Genomic DNA, 23,326 nt, shown 5'->3' with positions numbered 1-23,326 from the left:
GTCTATGCAGGGTAACAGGCACACACACATTGTTGTGGTAGTGCCAATTGATGTGAACTTTTTGTACCAAAGTTTGCAATGTGTACCAAAGTTTAAAATGCATATACCCCTCAACTCAATGGCTCCACTTTCTTGAGTTTTCTTATAGAAATATTCACACCTCGCTGGGCACAGTGGCTCACGCCTGTAATCCCAGCACTTTGGGAGGCCGAAGCGGGTGGATCACGAGGTCAGAAGTTCGAGACCAGTCTGACCAACATGGTGAAACCCTGTCTCTACTAAAAATACAAAAATTAGCCGGACATGATGGCACGTGCTCATAATCCCAGCTACTCAGGAGGCTGAGGCAGGAGAATCACTTGAACCCAGGAGGTGGAGGTTGCAGTGAACCGAGATTGTGCCACTTCACTCCAGCCTGGGTGACAGAGGGAGACTCCGTCTCAAAAAAAAGAAAGAAAAAGAAAGAAAGAAAGAAAAAAGAAATATTCACATCTCAGGCTGAGTGCAGTGGCTCACGCCTGCACTCCCAGCATTTTGGGAGGCCAAGGCAGGAGGAGCACTTGAGTCCAGGGGTTCAAGACCAGCCTGGGCAACATAGTGAGACTTCATCTCTACAAAAAGATAAACAAAATTAGCCAGGCGTGGTGGTGCATGCCTGTAGTCCCAGCTACTCAGAAGGGTGAGGTGGGAGGATCGCTTGAACCCGAGAGGTAGAGGCTGCAGTGAGTTGAGACTGTGCCACTGCAATCCAGCCTGGGCGACAGAGCAAGTCCCTGTCTCAAAAAAAGAAAAAAAAAGAAAAGAAATAGTCACACCTGCATAAGATGTATCTACAAAATTGCTTGCTTCAGCTTTATTTGTAATTTTTTAAAATGGAAAAACACAAATATTTGCCAATAGGAGTCTAGGTAAATAAATAATGTAAAATAATTACAGCAATTCAATGGGATGTTATGCATATTTTTAAAAGAATAACTATCATACAACATAGTGACTATAGTAAATAACAATGTATTGGACCGGGTGTGGTGGTTTATGCCTGTAGTCCCAGTACTTTGGGAGACCTAGGCAGGAGGAATGCTTGAGTCCAGGAGTTCGAGACCAACCTGGGTTACATAGCAAGATATCCTGACCCCACAAAATTTTTAAAAAATTAGCCAGGTGTAGTGGGGTGTACCAATAGTCTCAGCTACTTGGGAGGCTGAGGTGGGAGGATCACTTGAGCCCAGAAGGTCAAGGCTGCAGTGAGTTGTGATCATGCACTGCACTCCAGCCTGGGCACCAGAGCTAAATCCTGTCTCAAACCAACCAACAAACCTACCCACCAACCAACCAACCAATGTATTGTATTCTTGAAAATTGCTAAGAGAATAGGTTTTAAGTGTTCTCACCCCAAAAAATTATAAATATGTTAGGTAATGCTATGTTAATTAGCTTGATTGGCTGGGTATGGTGGCTCACACCTGTAATCCCAGTATTTTGGGAGGCCGAGGCAGGCGGATCACCTGAGGTCAGGAGTTTGAAATCAGCCTGGCCAACAGGGCGAAACTCCATCGCTACTAAAAATACAAAAATTAGCTAGGCTGGTGGTAGGTACCTGTAATCACAGTCACTTGGGAGGCTGAGGCAGGAGAATTGCTTGAACCTGGGAGGCAGAGGGTGCAGTGAGCTGACATCATGCCACTGCACTCCAGCCTGGGTGACAGGGTGAGACTCTGTCTCAAAATAATAATAATAATAATAATAATTAGCTTTATTTAGCCATTCCACAATGTATAAATATTTCAAAATATGTTTTACATGATATACAATTTTATTTGTCAATTAAAAAATAGTATATTGTTGAAAAAATAAAGTGGAAAGAATGAAGTAAACGTTTATGTATTGCTATGGAAAGCTCTCAAGGCATATTGTCAAATAAAAAAGCAAGTTACAGGAATAGATGCCCCATCTGTTTACTTTAAGAATATGTGTATATGTGTATTTGCATATACATACAAAATTTCTGGAAGAATATATAGAATCTGTTGACAGTGGTTTCTGTCCAGGTAGTGTGACTACAGATTGTGCGGAAGGGGACTAATACTGTTATATATTCATTGTCCTAATTTTAATTTTTTTTTTTTGAGTCAGGGTCTTACTCCATCGCCAGGCTAGAGTGCAGCAACACAATCACAGCTCACTGCAGCTGTTACCTCCTGGGCTCAAGGGATCCTCCTGCTTCACCCTCCCAAGTAGCTAGGAATACAGGCATGTACCAACAGGCCTGGTTAATTTTTAAATCTTTTGTAGTGGCAGTGTCTCGCTATGTTGCCCAGGCTGGTCTCAAACTTCTGGCCTCAAGTGATCCTCCTGCCTCAGCCTCCCAAAATGCCGGGATTAGAGGCATGAACCACTGTACCCACCCTAATATATTAAATGTGAATATGCATTACTTTTATAATTTCAAATGCTAATTAAGAATGTAAAAATCAACAAGGTACAGTGACATAAATTTTCCTTTCCTATGAATGCAGTGTTAGCACAGTGCTCAGAATGCTGGAAAAGAGAATACAACACCAGCCCCATTCCTCCCTGGAAACACAGGAGGGCAGAAGCCAATTCTACAGGACCCTTCCCAGATAAGGCTGCAGAAGGCCAGAAAGTATAGGATTTAAAACCTGGAGCTCTCAAATAAGCCTTTGCGGATACCTGGCTCTGCTACGAATTATATGTAAGACGTTGAGCAAGGCGTTTAATCCCTAAACTTCATTTCCTCATCTGTAAGGGGGAGAAAAATATTAGTGTCCTCCTTATAGAATTGCTGTGAGGATAAAATAAAATAATGTATGAAGAGCACTAACACAGAGCCCAGCATAAAGTAAGCCCTCAAGTACCAGTGGCAATGTAGACATTTTGGTTGTCATTATTTTTATTATTTTGTGTAGTCTGCCATGCAAGGTGATTGAGTTCCATTCTGAGGGCTTAGAATGAATAATTGAATACTATGTTTTCCAGGTCCCAAGAAATCTTATTAGAAAGGAGCCTGTGCATCTCAGGGTGTCACAGCAGAAGGATGACAATAAAAATACTTTCCATTTTTATAGCATCTTTCAGTTTACTAAATATTTTGGAGTATATGATCTTACTTGATCATTATAACAATCTTTTGTGGATGGATGTTTAATCTTGTCAATGCTTTTGTTTCTGAATCTATTGAGATGTCATCATCATAGCATTTTTCTTCTTTATCTTGTTAATATGAGGAAATATTCTGATTTTTTTTTTTTTTTTTTGAGACGGAGTCTCGCTCTGTCGCCCAGGCTGGAGTGCAGTGGCCAGATCTCAGCTCACTGCAAGCTCCGCCTCCCGGGTTCCCGCTATTCTCCTGCCTCAGCCTCCCGAGTAGCTGGGACCACAGGCGCCGCCACCTCGCCCGGCTAAGTTTTTGTGTTTTTAGTAGAGACGGGGTTTCGCCGTGTTAGCCAGGATGGTCTCGATCTCCTGACCTTGTGATCCGCCCATCTCGGCCTCCCAAAGTGCTGGGATTACAGGCTTGAGCCACCGCGCCCGGCCTGATTTTTTTTTTTTTTTTTTTAACAGAGTCTCACACTGTCGCCCAGGCTGGAGTGCAATGGCATGATCTCAGCTTACTGCAATCTCCTCCTCCTGGATTCAAGCAATTCTCATTCCTCAACCTCCTGACTAGCTGGGGTTACAGGTGCCCACCACCACGCCCAGCTAACTTTTTGTATTTTTTAGTAGAGACAGGGTTTCACTATGTTGGCCAGGCTGGTCTCGAACTCCTGACCTCATGATCTGCCCGCCTCAGCCTCCCAAAGTGCTGGGATTACAGGCGTGAGCCACCAGGCCTGGCCAATACTTTGATTTTTTAATGAGCTAACTTTGTATTCTTGGGATAAACCCCACTTGGTTTGATCTATTATTCTTTTTATATATTGCTGGAACAGATTTGATATTATCTTGTTAAGGCTTTTTCTTTGCATTTATGTTCATGAGGAATATCAGCCTATAATTTTCTACTTGTGCAATGATTTGATTTTGATATCAGGGTTATAACAGGGTTATTCATAAAATGAACTGGGACTTATTCCCTTATCCTTCATTTTCTGAAAGACTTTGTATAAGATTGGTGTTATTCATTCCTTACATACTTGATACCATTCATCAGTGAAATGATTTGCATCTGGAGTTTCTTTGGGGGATGGTTCTTAATTATGAATTCAGTCTCTTAATAGGTATGGAGTATATTCCATTTCTTCTTGTGTCAGTTAAGGTAAACTGCATTTTTCAAAAATTTCATCCATTCCATTTAAGTTGATGAATTTATTGGCATAAGGTTCTCCCTACTATTCCCCTTTCATTCTTTTTAACATCTGTAAGGTCTGTCCTGAAATCTCATTTTTCATTCCTGATACTGGATATTGTGCTTTCTTTGTATCTTGATAAGGCTTCCTAGATTTTATCAACTTTATTATTAATCTTTTCAAATAATCAACTTCTGGCTTTGCTATTATTTTTCTTATTTTTCTCTGAAACTATAAAGTAAGTGGAATTGATGAAACAAATCTTGTTTCTACTTCTTTGGATTTAATTTGCTCATTTTTTTCTATATTCTTAAGATAGAAACTTAGAACACTGATCGCAGGCTGGGCACTGTGGCTTATGCCTGTAATCCCAGCACTTTGGGAGGTTGAGGCAGGCGGATCGCTTGATTTTAGGAGTTTGAGACCAGCCTGGCCAACATGGTGAAACCTCGCCTCTACTAAAAAATACTAGAATTAGCCAGGTGTGGTGGCATGCACCTGTAGTCCCATCTACTAAGGAGGCTGAGGCAGAAGGATCACCTGAGCCCAGGGGTGGAAGGTTTCAGTAAGCTGAGATCAGGGCACTACACTCCAGCCTGGGTGACAGAGCAAGACCCTGTCTCAAAAAAACAAAACCAAACAAAACACTGATCTTAAACTTTTTAAAATGTTATTATTTATTTATTTATTTATGACGGAGTCTCGCTCTGTCGCCAGGCTGGAGTGCAGTGGCGCAATCTCGGCTCACTGCAACCTCCGCCTCCTGGGTTCAAGCAATTCTCCTGCCTCAGCCTTCCAAGTAGCTGAGAATACAGGCGCGCGCCACTACGTCCAGCTAATTTTTGTATTTTTAGTAGAGACAGGATTTCACCTTGTTGGCCCGGATGGTCTCGATCTCTTGACCTCGTGATTTGCCGGCCTCGGCCTCCCAAAGTGTTGGGATTACAGGCGTGAGCCACTGTGCCCAGCCGATCTTAAACTTTTTTTCTTTTCTTTCTCTTTCTTGTGTGTGTGTGTATATGTGTGTGTGTGTGTGTGTGTGTGTGTGTGTGGTGGTTGGAGACCAGGAGAGACAGGGTCTCACTCTGTTGCCGAGGCTGGAGTGCAGTGACACAATCATAGCTCACTGCAGCGTTTACTTCATGGGCTTAAGCGATCTTCCCACCTCAGCCTCCCAAGTAGCTGGGAGTACAGGTAAATGCCACTACACCCAGCTAATTTTTTCTTTTTCTTTCTTTTTTTTTTTTTTTTTTGTAGAGAAGGGGTCTCACTATGTTGCCTAGTCTGGTCTCACACACTTGGGCTCAAGTGATCCACCCACCTTAGCCTTCCAAAGTGCTGGGATTACAGGCATGAGCCACCACACTTAGCCTTTTTTTTTTCTAATACAGCATTTAAAACTATACCTTTCTATCAAGCACAATTCTAGCAACACCTCACAATTTTTATATGTTTTATTTTCATTACAATTAAAAATATTTTCTAATTTCCTTTATGATTTTCTTGACCTATAGGTTATTTAGAAGTATTCTTTAATTTCTAAATACCCAGAGATTTTAAAGATATTATTTACTTCTATTTTGTTCAAACTACTCTTAATATGCTGAGATTCTTTTTTGGCAAGGATGAATGTTGAATTTGAATTAAGTTAAACTGTAAGATTTTAATCTTTTAAAATGCATTTGAATTTATTTTATGTCCCAGTATATGGCTCATCCTTGTGAAAATTCTGCAGTTCTTGGGCGTAGTTTTCATTCTACTGTTCTTGAGTGTAGTGTTCTATAAATGTTAATTAGGTCAAGTTGGTTAACAGCACTGTTCAGATCTACCAAGAGAATAATGTTAAAATATCGAATTATCATTATGAATATTTCTACTTCTCCCTTTAGTTCTGTCATTTTTTTGGTGCTTACATCTTGAAGTTCTTTTGATTCTTATATCTTGAGGCATATACTTTGTGATTTTATGTATCCCTCTTGAATTGACCCTTTGTCATTTTAAAATGGCCCCATTTATCTCTGGGAATACTTCTTGTCTTGAAGACTACTTTGTCTGATAATGACACTCATACAGATTTCGTATGCTTTCCATTTGCATAGTTTATTTTTCCATTCTTTTATTTTTAAACATTCTATGTTTTTACATTTAAAATATATTTCTGGTAACAGGCAACATATAGTTGTTTTCTTCTTTTTCCTAGCCTGATCAACTCTGCCTCTTAATTGGAGGTCTTTACCATGTTGCTCTTTGTTTTCTACTTTTTCTCATCTTCTTTTGTTTCTCTGTTCATCTTCTGCCTTCTTTTGTGTTAACTGAAATTTTTTAGTTCTCCATTTTGCTTTCTCTATTGGCTTTTCATATGTGCCTTTTTGTATTTTGTGTATGTGTGGTTGCTCTAAGGATTACAATATGCATCCTGAACTTATCATATTCTATTAAACATAAATATTCACACTTCACACTTCACAATGTAATAATCTCATAACATGCTAATTCTATTTACCACCACTACTTCATCATTTGCCCTATTGTTGTCACATATTTTATTTCTGTATACAGTATAAGCCCCACTTGACGATATGGTTTTGTTTTGTTTTTTGCTTTAAACAGTCATCTGTCTTTTAAGAAAATTAATAGAAGGGCTGGGTGCAGTGGCTCACGCCTGTAGTCTCAGCACTTTGGGAGGCCGAGACAGTAGGATCACTCGAGGCCAGGAGTTTGAGATAAACCTGGCCAACATGGTGAAACACTGTCTCTACTGAAAATACAAAAAAAATTAGCCACTATAGTGGTGAGCATCTGTAATCCCAGCTATTCAGGAGGCTGAGACAGGAGAATTGCTTGAACCAGGGAGACACAGGTTGCAGTGAGCTGAGATCACATCATTGCACTCCAGCCTGGTCGACAGAGTAAGACTCTATCTCAGACAACCAAAAACAACAACAAAAATAAAATTAATAGAAAGAAAAAAAGCTAGTCTTTTACCTTTACCCACATATTTACCATTAATGGTACTCTCAGCTTTAGTATATCTGAAAATATATTTATTTCACCCTCCTTTTTGAGGGGTATTTTTTCTGGATATAGAATTCTGAGTTGACGGTAATTTTCTTTCAGTGCCTTAAATATGTCTTTCCAGGTCAGGCACAGTGGCTTACACCTGTAGTCCCAGCACTTTTGGAGGCTGAGGTAGGATGATCAGTTGATTCTAAGAATTTAAGACCAGCCTTAGTGAGACCCTGTCTCTATATATATTAAAAAAAAATTAGCTGGGCTTGGTGGTGCATGCCTGTGGTCCCAGCTACTTTGGAGGCTGAGGCAGGAGGATCACTTGAGCTTAGGAGGTCAGGGCTCCAGTGAGCTGTGAGTACGCCATTGCACTCCAGCCTGGGTGACAGAGTGGGATCCTGTCTCAAAAAAAAAAAAAAAAAAAAAGCCATTCCATTGTCTTTTGGCCTACATTGTTTATGATGAGAAGTCAACCACAATTCATATAATTGTTCCCCTGTATGCAATGTGTCATTTTTCTTTGGCTACTTCCAAGGTTTTAGTTTTATCTTTGGTTTTCAGTAGTTTGACTATGAAAGACCTAGATGTAGTTTTATTTGTATTTATTCTGCTTGGGGCTCACTGAGTTTCTGATAGTCCTGTATGTTTTCCACCAAGTTTAGAAAACTTTTGAGCATTATTTCTTCATATATTTTTTCCTCCTCTTTTTCCCTCTGGTATTCCAACTATACACATGTTCCAAATACATATATAATATATTTCATAGCTCACTAAGGCCCTCTCTTTTATTATTATTATTTTTTTAATGGAGCCTCAGTAACAGTGGGCCTGTCTTGTCTTTTTCTTTTCTCTTTTTTTTGAGACAGGGTCTCACTCTGTCACCCAGACTGCAGTGCAGTGGCGCAGTCACAGCTCACTGCAGCTTTGATCTCCTGGGTTCAAGCTATCCTTCCACTTCAGCCTCCTGTGTAGTGGGACCACAGGGGCATACCACTACGCCTGGCTAATTTTTAATTTTTTTGTAGAGATGAGGTTTTTTTTTATGTTGCCCAGGTTGGTGTCAAACTTCTGGGCTCAAGTGATCCTTCCGTCTCGGCCTCCCAAAGTGCTGGGATTATAGGCATGAGGTACCACACCCAGCCAGGCTCTCTTTTTTACAAGAAAAACCAAACCAAACCAAACAAAACCTTCTTTCTCTCTCTTCTTCAGATTGAATAATTTCCATAGATCCATCTTCACATTCAGCTGTTAGGCCTATCTAAATAATTTTTTATTTCTGATACTGTATTTTTCTACTGTTTCCATTTTTCTGCTTAGATTCTCCATCTGTGCATCCATTAAAACAGTATTTCCTTTATGTCCATAAATACATTTATAACAGCTGCCTTAAAGACATTGCTTGCTAATTCCAACATCTGGGTTACTCCCTGGTACAATCATGCTCTCCTTTGGATCTACCTCTCTGAGCCATGATCAAGAAATTGTCCTTAGGCAGAGAGCAAGGGTAAATGTGTGACTCACGTTGAGTGTTTTCCTTCCCTCAGGAGTCACTGTCCTATGTTATTTATTGTCCAATACCTAAAAATATTAGTGTCATATATTGTGTACAGGCTTACAGCTGTTTACAGTGGGAGGGAAAGTCCAGTGTAGATTTCTGCACCATGGCCAGAATACAAATCCCCTAAATCAAGGTCTTTAAGGTTATATATAAAGTATACTGCATTTTATTTATTTATTTTAGAAACAGGTTCTCACTCTGTTGCCCAGGCTGGAGTGCAGTGGTAACAATCATAGCTCACTGGAGTCTTGAACTCCTGGGCTCAAGGGATCCTCCCGCCTCAGCCTTCTCAGTAGCTGGAACTACAGGTGCATGCCACCTGGCTAATTTTTGTATGTGTGTATAGAGATGGGGTCTTGCTATGTTGTCCAGGCTGGTCTCAAACTCCTAGGCTCAAGTGATCCTCCTGCCTCAGCCTCCCAAAGTGCTAGGATTACAGCCATGAGCCATCATGCCCGGCCTGTGTGCTGTATTTTAAAATTCATTGCAGAAATGTGCTATTTTAAAAACCCTACAGTAAAGCATTTTGTAAAGGACAGGACCTTTTGTAATGTAAATATCAGCCCTGAATGAAAGCATTGGACTAGAAGAAATCTGAGGCCCCTTCCTGCACAATTCATGAGAAAGAGATTTACCAGAAACAACACAGAAGTTACTTTAGAGTAAAGCAAGTTATATCTTCCACTGGAGGAGCTGAGCAAAGAGAATATCTCCTTCTAGCTTTGGTTGCTTAAAGAGCCATAGGATCTTGTCCCTTGCTGACATTGCCTAGCATGAACAGATGAGCTAGGGTCAATCAGATTCCCTCCTTAAGAATTTGAACTAGGACTACCGGGTGAACCAGTAGTTGGATGGAGATATTGATGGAAATGTTTGTGAGGTAGAGAGGTCAGAACAGCCATGATAAGCTGGAAACAGACTAAAATTATGAGGGAGCAGAGACCATGGAAATCTGGTCAGTTGGGAAATAAGAATAAGAATGAAACATAATTGTTAAGAGAAATAGACAGGCCGTGAGAGACATGGAGAAAGCAGTTGGTTCCTATACCTGTTTCAGAATCAATTGTTTTCAAATTTCAATTCTAGGTTATCTACGTATTTATAATAACCATCTGTAACTCCGCACATATATACCTTCCCCCTTCTCTCATCCTGTTTTATCTGAGGTAACTTGAGTGAGCCTCTGTTCTTTGTAAGCTAAAGAGCTTAACTCAAGTAATGTGCGTTAGGGTTTGCCAGGTCTGTAAAGGGTAGGAAGAGTAGAGAAGACTTGGGCATTCCATGCAGAAGGAACAAAATAATTAACAAAGACACAGAGGCACAGAAGCAGATGCCTCTCCAAGGAGCAGCAGATTATTTTGTCCATATACACTCCAGTTTGTTCCCAAATAAGATTTGAGGCTGAATACATGACACATTGAGAAAATAAGTAAATGAGCAAATGGATGTGATGTAAGAATAAAAGTAGAAAAATAAGCTTAACATTAGGGGTAGGGTCCCTACATAATTAATAGGATTAGGCTACTTTGACTAGGATGAAAGAGGCATGAATTGCTTCTTCTGCAGGCCAAGAAAGAAAAGTTAGTGTTCAGGGTAGCATAGTACAGACCTTCCCATCACTCATTTATTCACTCATCAACTAACTCATTCAGTCATTATTCATTCATCCAGCATTTATTAAGCAACTACTATGTGCCAGGTCCTTGGATGACAGCTAAAGAGGAACCAAGATTGAGCTGGTTCTCACACCCAGGGTTCTCAATCTAGGAGGTGAGACAAATGGAGGACATAAATCCACCATGCAAACCAGAATCCAGTGACTCTATGAGTAGAACAAAGTGTTGCAAGACTCAAACCAGTGAAACTAAAGTTACAACAGCTTTGTCCTTTGCTTGCTTCTTGCATACAACTCTGTCAGTGCTCAGTGACTGCAAAGATTGAACACTTGATACAAATTCCTAACTGGCAGAAAACAATTTCATGTGGCTTGCTCACAGCTGGAGTCAGAGAGTCAACACTACTCCTTAGCATCCACTTGGAGTCTGCAAAGCCCAGCAACAAGCACAAGAGCCCTCTGCCATTATTATTTGAGTACCTGGCATGTGTCGAGTGCTAACAATGTGCTAGGCCCCCTAGTACACAGGGGAGGAAAACAAGTTCTGGCCTCAAATGCTCACAGCTGTTTTGTAATCTGATAATTGTGCATGACAAACCTCAGACTCTAACTCTGAAAATAGCATGACTATAATCATAACAAAATGGAACTGCCATTGGCAAAAATTGTTTTCTAGTTATCACTTCCAGAAGGAATTCCATAACACTAGTAGGGGAAAAGAAGAAAAACTCTCTCAGTTTTCTGCTGCTAAACCTCAAAATTATCATCAACTGCATCCATCCCTTCTCCTGTCCTGTTACAAAGTGTGCCTCCTCCTGTCCACAACATCATCTCCTCCGAGACTTGGCTCTAGTCATTATTTATCTTCCTTCTTTATCTTCAACTTCTCTCTCCATTTAGGATCCTTCCCCTCAGCATTTAATATATTCAAGTCTTTCATCTTAAAAAACAATCTGCCTACATACTCCTTACTGCCTTCTTAGCTCAATTCAGTTTAGCTTTTCCCTCTGAAATTGTCCTTTCCAAGGTCCCCAATAACTTCCAAGTTATTAAATCTGATAGTTATATCTTAGTGTTTATCTTCATTGACACTTTAGCAACATGCAACTTGGCTGACCATACAGTTTCACTGAAACACATTCTTCCTTTGACTTCTGGGATATTAGTTTTCCTTGTTGTCTTCTTACTTCTCTGATTATGCCTTCTTATTCTCCATTTTGAACTCTTCTTCTTCTATCCAAACCTTAAAATACTGGTGGTCCCCCCAGAAGTCTTCCCTAATTTCCCCAGAATCAGAACGAAGACCGCCTACCACATGCTTCCATAGAACACTGTGCTACTTCCCCAACCACAGTTGATCATTCATTCAACATTCATCAAGAGCTTCTGAGGTCATCACGGAGATGTTTTAGGAGCTGAGAATACAGATATAAGCAAAAACATCCACAGGCCCTGCTCTCAAGGAGCTCATAATCTAATGGGAGAGATATACAATAATCAAATAATTACACAAATAAGTGAATAATTACAAACCGTGATGCATGCTATGGAAGAAAGGAACACAGAGCAATGAGACTATATAACAGAGGAAACTTACTCTATCTTCCACAACAGGGCAGGGGGAATTGGGGCAGGTTGTGGGGATTGATTTGGGGGTTGAAATCTTAGGAGTGAGTATATGTGTGAGGGAGGGTATGAAGAGCATTCCAGAAAGAGGGGGCAGCACATAGAACTAAGGTACAGCGATAATGGGAGAAGAGTGGTACAAATTAAGGTATACAGACCCAAGTAGGTCTCAGGCCCATTCAGGCCTCTGGAGGGATTATCTAAAATTCTGGTCCCTATCCTAAGAGCAATGGGAAGTCACTGAAGTGTTCTGGGTGGGGGATGGCATAATCAGATTGACAGTTTGAAAAGATCACTTTTGATGCAGTGTAGAGAATGGATTGGAAAGGGCACAAGTGAATGAGGGAAGACTAGTTACATGGCTTTTATAGCACTCTTTGGTAAGAGATGATTGTAGGCTGGGCTAGGGAGGTGGCAGTGTATACGAAAAAAGTAGTTTAACTTGAGACATATTTAAGAGGTAAGGGAGTAAAAGATCATATCTAGGGCTTGAGGAATATATGTGTAAGAATGACACTGAGGGCCGGGCGCGGTGGCTCAAGCCTGTAATCCCAGCACTTTGGGAGGCCGAGACGGGCGGATCACGAGGTCAGGAGATCGAGACCATCCTGGCGAACACGGTGAAACCCCGTCTCTACTAAAAAAATACAAAAAAACTAGCCGGGCGAGGTGGCGGGCGCCTGTAGTCCCAGCTACTCCGGAGGCTGAGGCAGGAGAATGGCGGGAACCCGGGAGGCGGAGCTTGCAGTGAGCTGAGATCCGGCCACAGCACTCCAGCCTGGGTGACAGAGCAAGACTCCGTCTCAAAAAAAAAAAAAAAAAAAAAAAAAAAGAATGACACTGAGGTCACAGGAGTGAAGCTATCTTACTTTGGACATACAGAAGCACATCAACTTCCCCTAGATTCTGTTCACCTCCTGTCTTTTCATCTACAGATACCAGGCCCCATCACCAGGCTCAAAATCTCTGAATCATCCAAGACTCTCTTTTGGCCTCATGCCCAATTCTGCCCACTCACTCCTACCCTGGTCACCCCTAATCTATATCAATATTTCTAAAAGTATTGCACCATAGGAGCTTCTTGAGAGACCACAAAATGATCCAAAATAAAAGTATTTTCTTTGGCTTTTACAGGAGAATGATGTAAAATTCCAGACTTTGATTTTTTTTTTTTATGGTAACCAACTGAGTTATAAAGGGGTACTAAAATTTGTTAGTCATAAACTAAAATTAGCTTTTAACTGGAGTTCACAGAAGATTCTAATTTGGTTTTCTACTAAGAAGTTTGGCTGCCAGGCAATGTTTGGCAATGCTGCAAAGCTCCTCCTGTACATGCATACATGCAGCCAGTTGGCATTCTCACAATTTTCAGGAAGGACGCTTTGCTATTGGGGCATTACAAGTGATGTTTTGAGCTGGTCATGCATGGTTTATGGTGCCTGACATTCATGCATTTTAATTACAAATTATGATTCATGGAGCTCCATAATGACCAATTTAATATGCCATGGGTTATTTGATTAACTCTATGGTATAGGGGAATGTACCTCTTTGACCTTATCTCCTGCCACATTACCCACTCCCTTCCTTGCTGATCCAGAAGATGTGTAGCAGGCTCCCATCTCGAGGGACTTTATACTTGCTATGCCATCTGTCTGGAATGCTTCCCCTGTCCCCACCCCTTCACCTCACACCCCACCCCCAGATATTGCATAGTTCTTTCATTTCCTTCAGGTCTTTGCTCATATGCCACCTCTGTGATACCTTCCCTGTTCATCCTATTTAAATGATAATCTTCTGATTCCCTGAACTTCTTAGTCTACTTCTCTGATTTAGTTTTCTTCTTGGCATCTATCATCATCTAATATACTATATATTTTACATATTTATTTATTGCCACTTTACCTCCAACTAAAAAATAAGCTCCATGAGAGCAGGGATTTTTGTTTGTTTTGTTTCTTGCTATATCACCGATACCTAGAACAGTACCTAACACAGAGTGTGTACGATAAATAATTACTGCATGAATATTTATACATCAATATTTTTATCTCTTAGTCTCCAAAACCCATCTCTCAAGGCATGGATACGTATGGTTCAAATTTGAATCATTCACAGCCCTACTGCCGAAGCAGATATAAACATGCACCTGGAAAACCATGCTTACACAGTTACATTTCCTTGTTATAATCTCCCACTAGGTCTCCCCATACCAGTCTCACCCCTTCCTATCCTTCAGACACATTCAGATGATAATTTCCAAGAACAATTTAGGGCATTCAGAATTCATATTGAACTCATTTTCTTAGAATTCAATGTATTCCAGGTATTGTGCTAGGCAGAGGGGAATCAACAATGAACAAGACAGACATGATCCTTACCATAACAGAGTTTATAGTCTAGTGGGGATATCACCCTATCCTGCCTCCAGAAAGGGGACTTAATCCTTTGTAGAAGAATATGAATGCCAAGCTTAGACCCGCAGTATGAATAGGATATGAATGAAAGATTTGGGGCAGGGTGGAGTAGAGTAGGTAGAAGCAGACAGAAAAGATTTCAAAAGCTTAGAGGAGATAAACAGTGTGAATATTACTTTCTAGGAAGTGAGGGCAGTTCAGTTTGCTGGGATTGTGGAATTTTCATATAGGTGGTGATTTGAAGTAGGATGGGTAGCAAAGGCAAGATCATGCAGGGTGGCAAAGGCCATACCAAGCAAATTGGACTTTTGGGATTTTATCCTGAGAGCAACAGGGAGTCACTAAAAGGTGACCAGTGGAGTGACATGAACAAACGGAATTTAAACTCCTCTCTATCCTCTATCCCTCTATCCCTCACCCCTGGCATCCCAGTCCTACCTACCTCCTCTCTGAAGCCTTTCTGCTGCTCTAACCTGCAGGCCTCTCTCTCCTTCATCCTCAGGGATTCCGTCCTCCTTTATTTTTGTATGCCTGTGTTCTCTCTCCCCCATTGAACTGAATTCCCAGAGGACAGACACAACTTCTCAAACATCTCTAGGACATCCCACACCTGATTAGCACTGACTCATATTGGTCTTCACTGAGGCAAGAAAATGATGAATACAACCTAGCACAACCCAACCTTTTCTCACACCCCGCACACCAATATTTACTCTGAATTAAAACAACCCTTCCCTCCATAGAGCAGTGCTGATGTGTACGGGGTCAGTTGACCCAGTTTTTTCTGCTTTCTGTCTACTATCACCTCTCTCTGCTCTCATTGTAACTAGTCTCTAATGTCTCCCTAATGGGCTACAGCAACCCATCCCCAAGTTTGTTCAAATTGCAAGTTGCTAGAAAAGACAAATCGAATCTGTAATGACAGAAAGCAGATCTGTGGTTACCTAGGCAGGCCAGGGGTGGGGAATAGGAGGTGGGATGAGGCACAGGGAACTTCTTGGGATAGAGAAAGTATCCTATATCTTTTTTTTTTTTTTTTTGAGATGGAGTCTCGCTGTGTCTCCCAGGCTGGAGTGCAGTGGTGTGATCTCGGCTCACTGCAAGCTCCGCCTCCCGGGTTCACGCCATTCTCCCGCCTCAGCCTCCCAAGTAGCTGGGACTACAGGCGCCCGCCACCACGCCCAGCTAGTTTTTTGTATTTTTAGTAGAGACGGGGTTTCACCATGTTAGCCAGGATAGTCTCGATCTCCTGACCTCATGATCCACCCGCCTCGGCCTCCCAAAGTGCTGGGATTACAGGCTTGAGCCACCGCGCCCGGCCAGTATCCTATATCTTGAGTGTGGTGGTGGTTCATACGTGTGTAAATTTGTTAAAATTTGTCAACACGTACAACTAAAATGGTACATTCTATTATATGTAAACCAAACCTCAATAATTTTAAAAGCAAACTGCTGGTGCACGGGGGCTCACGCCTGTAATCCTAGCATTTTGGGAGTCCTAGGCCTGTGGATCACCTGAGGTCAGGAGTCCAAGACCAGCCTGACCAATATGGTGAAACCCCGTCTCTACTAAAAATACAAAAACTGGCTTGGTGCGGTGGCTCACACTTGTAATCCCAGCACTTTGGGAGGCCGAAGCGGACGGATCACGAGGTCAGGCGATCAAGACCATCGTGGCTAACACAGTGAAACCCTGTCTCTACTAAAAATACAAAAAAATTAGTCGGGCGTGGTACAAAAAAATTAGCCGGGCGTGGTGGCAGGCGCCTATAGTCCCAGCTACTTAGGAGGCTGAGGCAGGGGAATGACGTGAACCCAGGAGGCGGAGCTTGCAGTGAGCCAAGATCGCGCCACTGCACTCCAGCCTGGGCGACAGAACAAGACCTGTCTCCAAAAAGAAAAAAAAAAAAGAAAAAAAAAAAAACTAGCCAGGCGTGGTGGCGCATGCCTGTAATCCCAGCTCCTTGGGAGGCTGAGGCAGGAGAATCCCTTGAACCGGGAGGTGGAGGTTGCAGTGAGCCAAGATCGTGCCACTGCACTCCATCCTGGGTGACAAGAGCGAAACTCCGTTTCAAAAATAAAAAATAGGCTGGGCGCGGTGGCTCACGCCTGTAATCCCAGCACTTTGGGAGGCTGAGGCGGGCGGATCACGAGGTCAGGAGATCGAGACCATCCTGACTAACACTGTGAAACCCCATCTCTACTAAAAAATACAAAAAATTAGCCAGGCGTGGTGGCGGGCGCCTGTAGTCCCAGCTACTCCGGAGGCTGAGGCAGGAGAATGGCGTAAACCCGGGAGGTGGAGCTTGCAGTGAGCCGAGATCGCGCCACTGCACTCCAGCCTGGGAGGCAGAGCGAGACTCAGTCTCAAAATAATAATAATAATAAATAAATAAAAATAAATAAAAAATAAAAAATAGGCCAGGCGCAGTGGCTCAAGCCTGTAATCCCAGCACTTTGGGAGGCCGAGACGGGCGGATCACGAGGTCAGGAGATCGAGACCATCCTGGCTAACACAGTGAAACCCTGTCTCTACTAAAAAATACAAAGAACTAGCCGGGCGAGGTGGCGGATGCCTGTAGTCCCAGCTACTCGGGAGGCTGAGGCAGGAGAATGGCGTAAACCCGGGAGGCGGAGCTTGCAGTGAGCTGAGATCCGGCCACTGCACTCCAGCCTGGGCGACAGAGCGAGACTTCGTCTCAAAAAATAAATAAATAAATAAATAAATAAATAATAAATAAAAGCAAACTGCCTGTAAATATAGGGTCAGGAGGCTAAAACACAGTACATGAACTTCAACGTGAAGCCCAACCCCGATATAAAATTAGGGCATGTTCTTACAGGACTAGCAGCTTCCCCAAGGCTGCAGAGACCTAAGAAAGTCACGGCCATCTGCTCCAGAAGGCCAGGTAAAAGAGGCAGAGGAGCAAAGGCTAACATGGAGGTGGCCAGACCAAAATATGCAAAGTCGTAAGTAGCATGGACACAGATTGGTTCTCTAAACCTCAATATACCTAGACTTGAGTGAGGTAAATCTGGAATAAATAAATAGAAGTCCTGCTTTCCAGAGCTAGAAACTACACATTAGCCAGAGTGGTAATTCATAAAGGGTTTGGAAAAAGTTCCTGAAGGACTAAGTTGCTTCACCACAGAAGACTCCTTGGGAAACTGGGACTGCCTTGCCTTCCGTGGTGATGCTGAGGAAGAAGGCAGAACTCGGTGCTCGGTGGGTTAAGGGGGGTATGACTCCGGTTTCCTGTGAGAAGGGATGACATCTGTCCAGGTGGTAATCAGAGCATAATGTTCACATAGCTGAATGAATCACAGGAGTGGACCAGGGGCTCGCAGGGAAGAGAGACACATGAGGCTCCAGAAATAGTTGGGGGCGAGTGTCTGGGTTGTGCAGTGTGGGGGTGGGGACAGAGATGAGAAAAGGGCCTCTCTCCTCTTCCTCTTTGCCTGCCCTCTTTCTCCTCATAAATCTCCCAGCACAGAAAATAAATCAAACTCCTGCACATAGCCTATCCTGTATTCTGTTTAGTTCTCTTGCGCACCCTCTGTGGGCTCCCAAACAGCAAGGCCTGTGTTCCCACCTAGCCTGGAGCTAAGCACACAGCAAAGGGTTGGATAAAGAATGCCTTTGAGGCTGGGCGCAGTGGCTCACGTGTAATCCCAGAACTTCCGGAGGTCAAGGTAGCGGGATCGCTTGAGCTCAGGAGTTCCAGACGAGCTGGACAACATAGGGAAACCCCGTCTCTACCAAAAATACAAAATTTAGCCGGAAGTGGTGGCCTATGCCTTTGGTCCCAGCTACTCGGGAGGCTGAAGCGGGAGAATCGCTTGCTCCCAGGAGGCAGAGGTTACAGAGAGCTGAGATGGCGCCACTGCACTCCAGCCTGGGCTACAGGGCGAGCCTCTGTCTCAAAAAAAAAAAAAAAAGAAAGAAAAAAAAAGAAAAATTCCTTTGGGACAAGAATGTGAGGACAAGGAGGAAGGGACTCGTGGGAATGGGGATGGGGGAGTTAAGGAGGATAGACTGGTCAGAATGAGTCCATGGGGTAAAGTGAAGAGATGGGAATGGTGGATAAAAGGAGAGAGGTAAGAAACAGTGGGTTGGGGTAGTATGGGAGAGGAGGCCAGGATTAGTGGGAAAGAGTAGGACAGAGTCAGAGGTCAGTGGGAGCACTTGCTAGAGGTCACGGGGGTGAGAAGGTTAGGGGTCAACAGATAAAAGATCAAGGATCAGTAGGAGAGGTATGATTAGTGGTCACTGGCGACGACGAAGGTCAGAGGTCATCAGAAGGAAGGTGTGCTTGCGTTACCTGCTTACGAGACTGTTTATGGGGAGCCTTCGCAGAAGCAGGAAGCATCTCAACCCCCGGAGAGTCTACAAAACGCTCCCTCGTCTGAAGACAAAAAGTTTGTCCGTCTCCTTGACCTCCACAAGAAATCTGGACTCTCCACTTCAACTACCAGTCGCAAGTGTTCTTTAGGGACAGCCGTCGTTGTGGGTCTCCGTGCCCTTGCAGGACAGAATCCAACTCCCTGACGCGGTTACCCAGCAACCGCCCTACAGCCAAGGCGCAGGCGCCTCTGGCGCGCCCAGCCGGCCCGGGAAGGAGGCGGGGTTGGGCGCGCGGTGAGCCAGTCTCCACTAAGCCCCGCCCCCTCAGGAATCGCAGCCGGGCGGTCGCGCGCCTTCGGAACTCCCGCATGTGGGTGGGGCTGGGGTCCCCAGACACCGCCTCCTCATGAATAATGCAAGTCCCGGGCGGTGTCCCGGACCCGGAAGTGGAGTTGCCGAGTCACCGCAGTGGCTGAGCTGCTGACAGGAGGCGGCGGCGGAGTAGGAGGCGAGGCAAGACCTGCGGCTCGGCCCGGCCACAGCCGCGGTAGTGCTAGGCAAGTCCACGGAGTCACGCCGGCTTCAGCCAGTCTGCGAACCTCTCGCCCCCGCCCACCCCTGCATCCGCCCGGCCCCTGCCAGCCCGACTGGTCCGGGAAGGCCTAGTCTGCACCACCCGCCGGGCTCCTGGGGCCGCCGCCCCGCGCGGTCCCGTCGGCGTCCCTGGCCGCGCCCGGCCCCTGGCCCGCTCGCCCGCCGGCACCATGATGGAGGAGATCGACCGGTTCCAGGTGCCCACCGCGCACTCGGAGATGCAGCCGCTGGTGAGGGGGCGGGCGGCTGGCAGGCCAAGGCCGGGAGGGGGCGTCGCTTGAGGGGGAGGGAGGGAATCAGGCCGGGGGGATTGTGCGGAGGGGCGCCATCGGATGGGGCAAAGAGATCCCTGAAAACGTATTGCCGGGGGACGGGGACTTGCAGGACAAGAAAACCGTGGGAGAATATGCTGGATGAGAGCAAAGGGACCTGTAAGGGCGGAGGGCACCGTCGGTGGAGGCAGAGCACCGTCGGATGGAACGGAGGGGGCACAAAGGTGCACACAGCTAGTGGAGGCCCATAGCGGGGGCTGGCGAAGGAACTGTCATGGGGCATCGCCGGCGGCAGGCCCAGGGGGCTGGGATGGGAGGTGGGGAGGCGTTTAATCCTAGAGGCCTGTGATGCTTAGGGCGGGGGAGCCGTCAGGCTAAGAGAGATTGGGAATCAGCTTTTAAAAGAGGAGGGGCCTGCCCGCCTGTCCACTGGATATACGGATAGGAAAGCTGGGCCGGGGCGAGGGACCCAGTGGGGGAAGGTGGTTGGTGCAGAACCTGGGAATTCCATTCTCCCTTGGCGAGCGCGGGCAGTCCAGGCTGGGGGCATCTAAACCGGGAAGGAGAGTACACGGCGACCAGATGGGGAATCGGGGTGCAGATGAGAGTGCTCGGGAACCGACGGGAGAGGAAGTGGGGCCGCGCTGGAGTTGCCTGTGCCCACTGGTTGCGAAGAGCCCCCTTCATCTTAGGCCTACGTGCCTGAAGTCCTTGCTGGGCGCGGATCCTGCCGCCTGTCCGCGGTCCCGGAGTCAGGGAGGAATGATGTCATCGCTGCTGGCGCGGAGGGAATAGAAGGGGGAGGGCAACTCGGGTGCACCGAGGGTAGGCCTAAGGGAGACCATGCTTGCTGGCCACCGCCCCGGGGGCTAGCTGACCTCGCATGTCTGTCAGGCAACCGGGTGGGAGACGTGGAGGCCTAGCCAGCTCGTATAGTGAAGGGGGAAGAGAAGGAATGTCTAGGCTGTGTTCGCTTTATCCCCCTGGAGCCTGAGCTGGAATTGGAAGGAGGCAAGGTGAGCTACAAACCCGTGGATGCCCCATTTCTCTGAACTGTGCTGGCTGGAGCAGAGCTGAGCTCTCCAAGTTCTGAAGCTCTGCTTCTGTATTAGGCAGGGTGGCCAGAAACAGGTCTACCCTTGGGCCTATAACCCCCTGGCTGACAGATGTGCTTTATAGCTTCCTGGAGGAGTAACCTACCCATTACAGCAGCCAAGATGGGCCTTGGCAGGGACCCATCACCGCCTTTTTGTCACACCTTTTGGGGGATGGTAGAGAGAATTATTAGTGGCCACTTAGCAGGAGACAAAAGGCTTTTTCCCCCTTTCATGACTACTTAGACAGTTCTAAAAGCCAAAACAAAGAAGTTTTACAGAAGCATACAATATTAAACCAGAGAGAGATGTTGCAGGACTTTTTCCTAGATTCATGCCATCATTGGATTATTTGGGAGCCAGAAAATCCTGGAGAGAAGTCCATCCCATGAACTTAAAGAAGGACTTCGGGCTGGCTGAAGAGAATTTTCCTTTCTGAGTTCTCTTTCTAGCTAACCTGGCTTGTCAAACTAGATTGCCCTTCCAGTTCTAAGCATCTAATCAAGAATCAAAATAGAGGGTGGATGAAGGAAGAGGAGGTTCAAATGTGTCAGGAAAAGGAAGCAATGAGTTGTTTCTTGTCTCCCAGCTGGGGTTTCCAAAAAGGGAGGAAATAGCTGTTCAAGCAAAGGGGAGAAGAAATAGAGCCAGCAGGCTCTCTCAATTGTCCTTGGTGCTTCTGTTATTGCCTGAAATTCTGAATAGTGGTTTGGCTGGGTAGAGGACTCTTGAGCTGCTTCCGGTCTGTGTGGACCTGGAGTTGGAGAAGTATCTGTGGCAAAGAGGCACTTAGAAAAGCTCTGACTGCCTTCAGACCCTTTTAACTGCTAAAGTCACCCTTGTCTGCAAGAGAATATATATATATATATTTTTGAGACAGGGTCCCCCTCTGTCACCCAGGCTAGAGTGCAGTGGCATGATTTTGGCCCACTGCAACCTTCACCTCCTGGATTCAAGTGATTCTCCTACCTCAGCCTCCCAAATAGCTGGGATTATAGGCTCCTGCCACCACACATGGCTAATTTTTGTATTTTTAGTAGAGATGGGGTTTCACCATGTTGGCCAGGCTGGTCTTGAATGCCTGACCTCAATTGGTCTGCCCGCCTCAGCCTCCCAAAATGCTGGGATTACAAGAGCGAGCCGCTATGCCCGGCCTGAGAATACTTTATTGAGGTTGAGTGAGAGCCTTATGGAAATAGCAATATAGTCATCCCTCATTTGAGGGTCATAGACATTGCCCGGCTTCCTGACCTGTGTCCCCAGGTTGTATTCCAGAGGCACCTCAAAAATCCTTAAATCCCCTGTGTATTGTTGACCAGCAGAATCTTGTGTGATGTTTCTTCAGGAGTCTTCATTTTGCGGCATAAAGAATTAAGATAGCCCAGCCTGGGAAACATAGTGAGACTCCATCTCTACAAAAATATTTAAAAATTAGCTCAGCATGGTACTGCATGCCTGTAGTACCAGCTACTCAGGAGGCCGAGGCAGGAGGATTGCTTGAGCCCAGGAGGTCGAGGCTGCAGTGAACCATGTTCATACCACTACATCCCAGCCTAGGCAACAGAGCAAGACTCTGTCTCAAAAAAAAAAAGAAAGAAAGAAAGAAAAAAAAATCAAGATAGCATGTCATAGAGGTAAAGGGCAAAAAAGAGGGCAAAATGGCTCTTTAAGGGTATTTGGATAGGCCATGAAAACCAGGGTCCCAGGCTCAGACTTAGCTATGACCTATTTCATTTTTTGCCATTTATTGAGACCTCTAGGAAGTCTCTCCTCCTTCCTAGATTGTTTTTTCATGTATGAGATGAAGACAAACTATCTCTTTAAAGTTTAAACAATAGCTCCTCACTCTCCCTTCTAAGAATATCACAGAGACCTGATATCATTGATTCAGCAATTAATTTACCAAATAACTATTGAGCATCTGCTCTGTCCCAAATATTAAACTGAGTATTAGGGATAGAGTGGTTAGCAACACAGACACAGATGTGACCCTGCTTTTGAGCTCACAGTTTATCAAAGTTTGTTTCTCTTGCTCACTCTCTTAGTGTGATCCTCCACTGAGGACAGAGTAGGGGCTGACTCCTTAAGCCCCAAGGGAGCCAGGCAATGCTGGTGTCATCATTGCCCCTTTCTGGACCAAGCTGTATGGATAAAAGCTTGTCACATGGGCACCATCATCAAATAACTCTCCCCATCCCATAGTGATGGGAAGAATCCAGAGGCCATTCCCTACTTGGAAAGATAAACTCTAGGGGGAGCGCGTCTTTATTTTTTAAATTATTTAATTGAAAGAGAAACTCAGGCTTGAAAAGAAGGCCTGGGGGCGTGTCAGAACTGGGAGAGAAGGCAGCCAGCAGATCTGGGTGTTTCCAAGGTGCTAATTTAAGCATTAGATCTCAGCTAGTGGGAGGAAGAGGAGGAGATCCCTGCCCTGTTATTGCTGCTGCTGTTGTCACAGCTGCATGGAGCCTCCTGTCTCTGGTGGGAGT

General features: G+C 44.8%; 2 protein-coding genes across 8 annotated transcripts in view; one reads left to right on the top strand and one right to left on the bottom strand.

Annotated features, from left to right (window-relative positions):
* The window catches only part of DNAI1 (dynein axonemal intermediate chain 1), a 65,761-nt gene extending 46,613 nt beyond the window's left edge, over nt 1-19,148 (bottom strand). For 3 of the 4 annotated variants that reach the window (XM_009188606.3, XM_017949782.2, XM_003911572.4), the window contains exon 1: nt 18,855-19,148. In XM_009188606.3, the coding sequence (XP_009186870.2) occupies nt 18,855-18,902 (48 nt within the window). In that variant the 5' untranslated portion in view covers nt 18,903-19,148. The remainder of the gene's footprint in view (nt 1-18,854) is intronic. The other variant, XM_009188607.4, reaches the window with a different exon arrangement.
* Nucleotides 19,149-19,299: 151 nt separating this feature from the next.
* The window catches only part of FAM219A (family with sequence similarity 219 member A), a 59,017-nt gene continuing 54,990 nt past the window's right edge, over nt 19,300-23,326 (top strand). For all 4 annotated transcript variants that reach the window (XM_009188609.2, XM_003911574.3, XM_009188608.3 and 1 more), the window contains exon 1: nt 19,300-19,701. In XM_009188609.2, the coding sequence (XP_009186873.2) occupies nt 19,642-19,701 (60 nt within the window). In that variant the 5' untranslated portion in view covers nt 19,300-19,641. The remainder of the gene's footprint in view (nt 19,702-23,326) is intronic.

The sequence above is a fragment of the Papio anubis genome, chromosome 13, assembly GCF_008728515.1.
Source record: "Papio anubis isolate 15944 chromosome 13, Panubis1.0, whole genome shotgun sequence".
Lineage (NCBI taxonomy): Eukaryota > Metazoa > Chordata > Mammalia > Primates > Cercopithecidae > Papio > Papio anubis.
The sequence above is the reverse complement of the archived record's forward strand: the minus strand, read 5'-3'. Positions and strand labels throughout refer to the sequence as shown.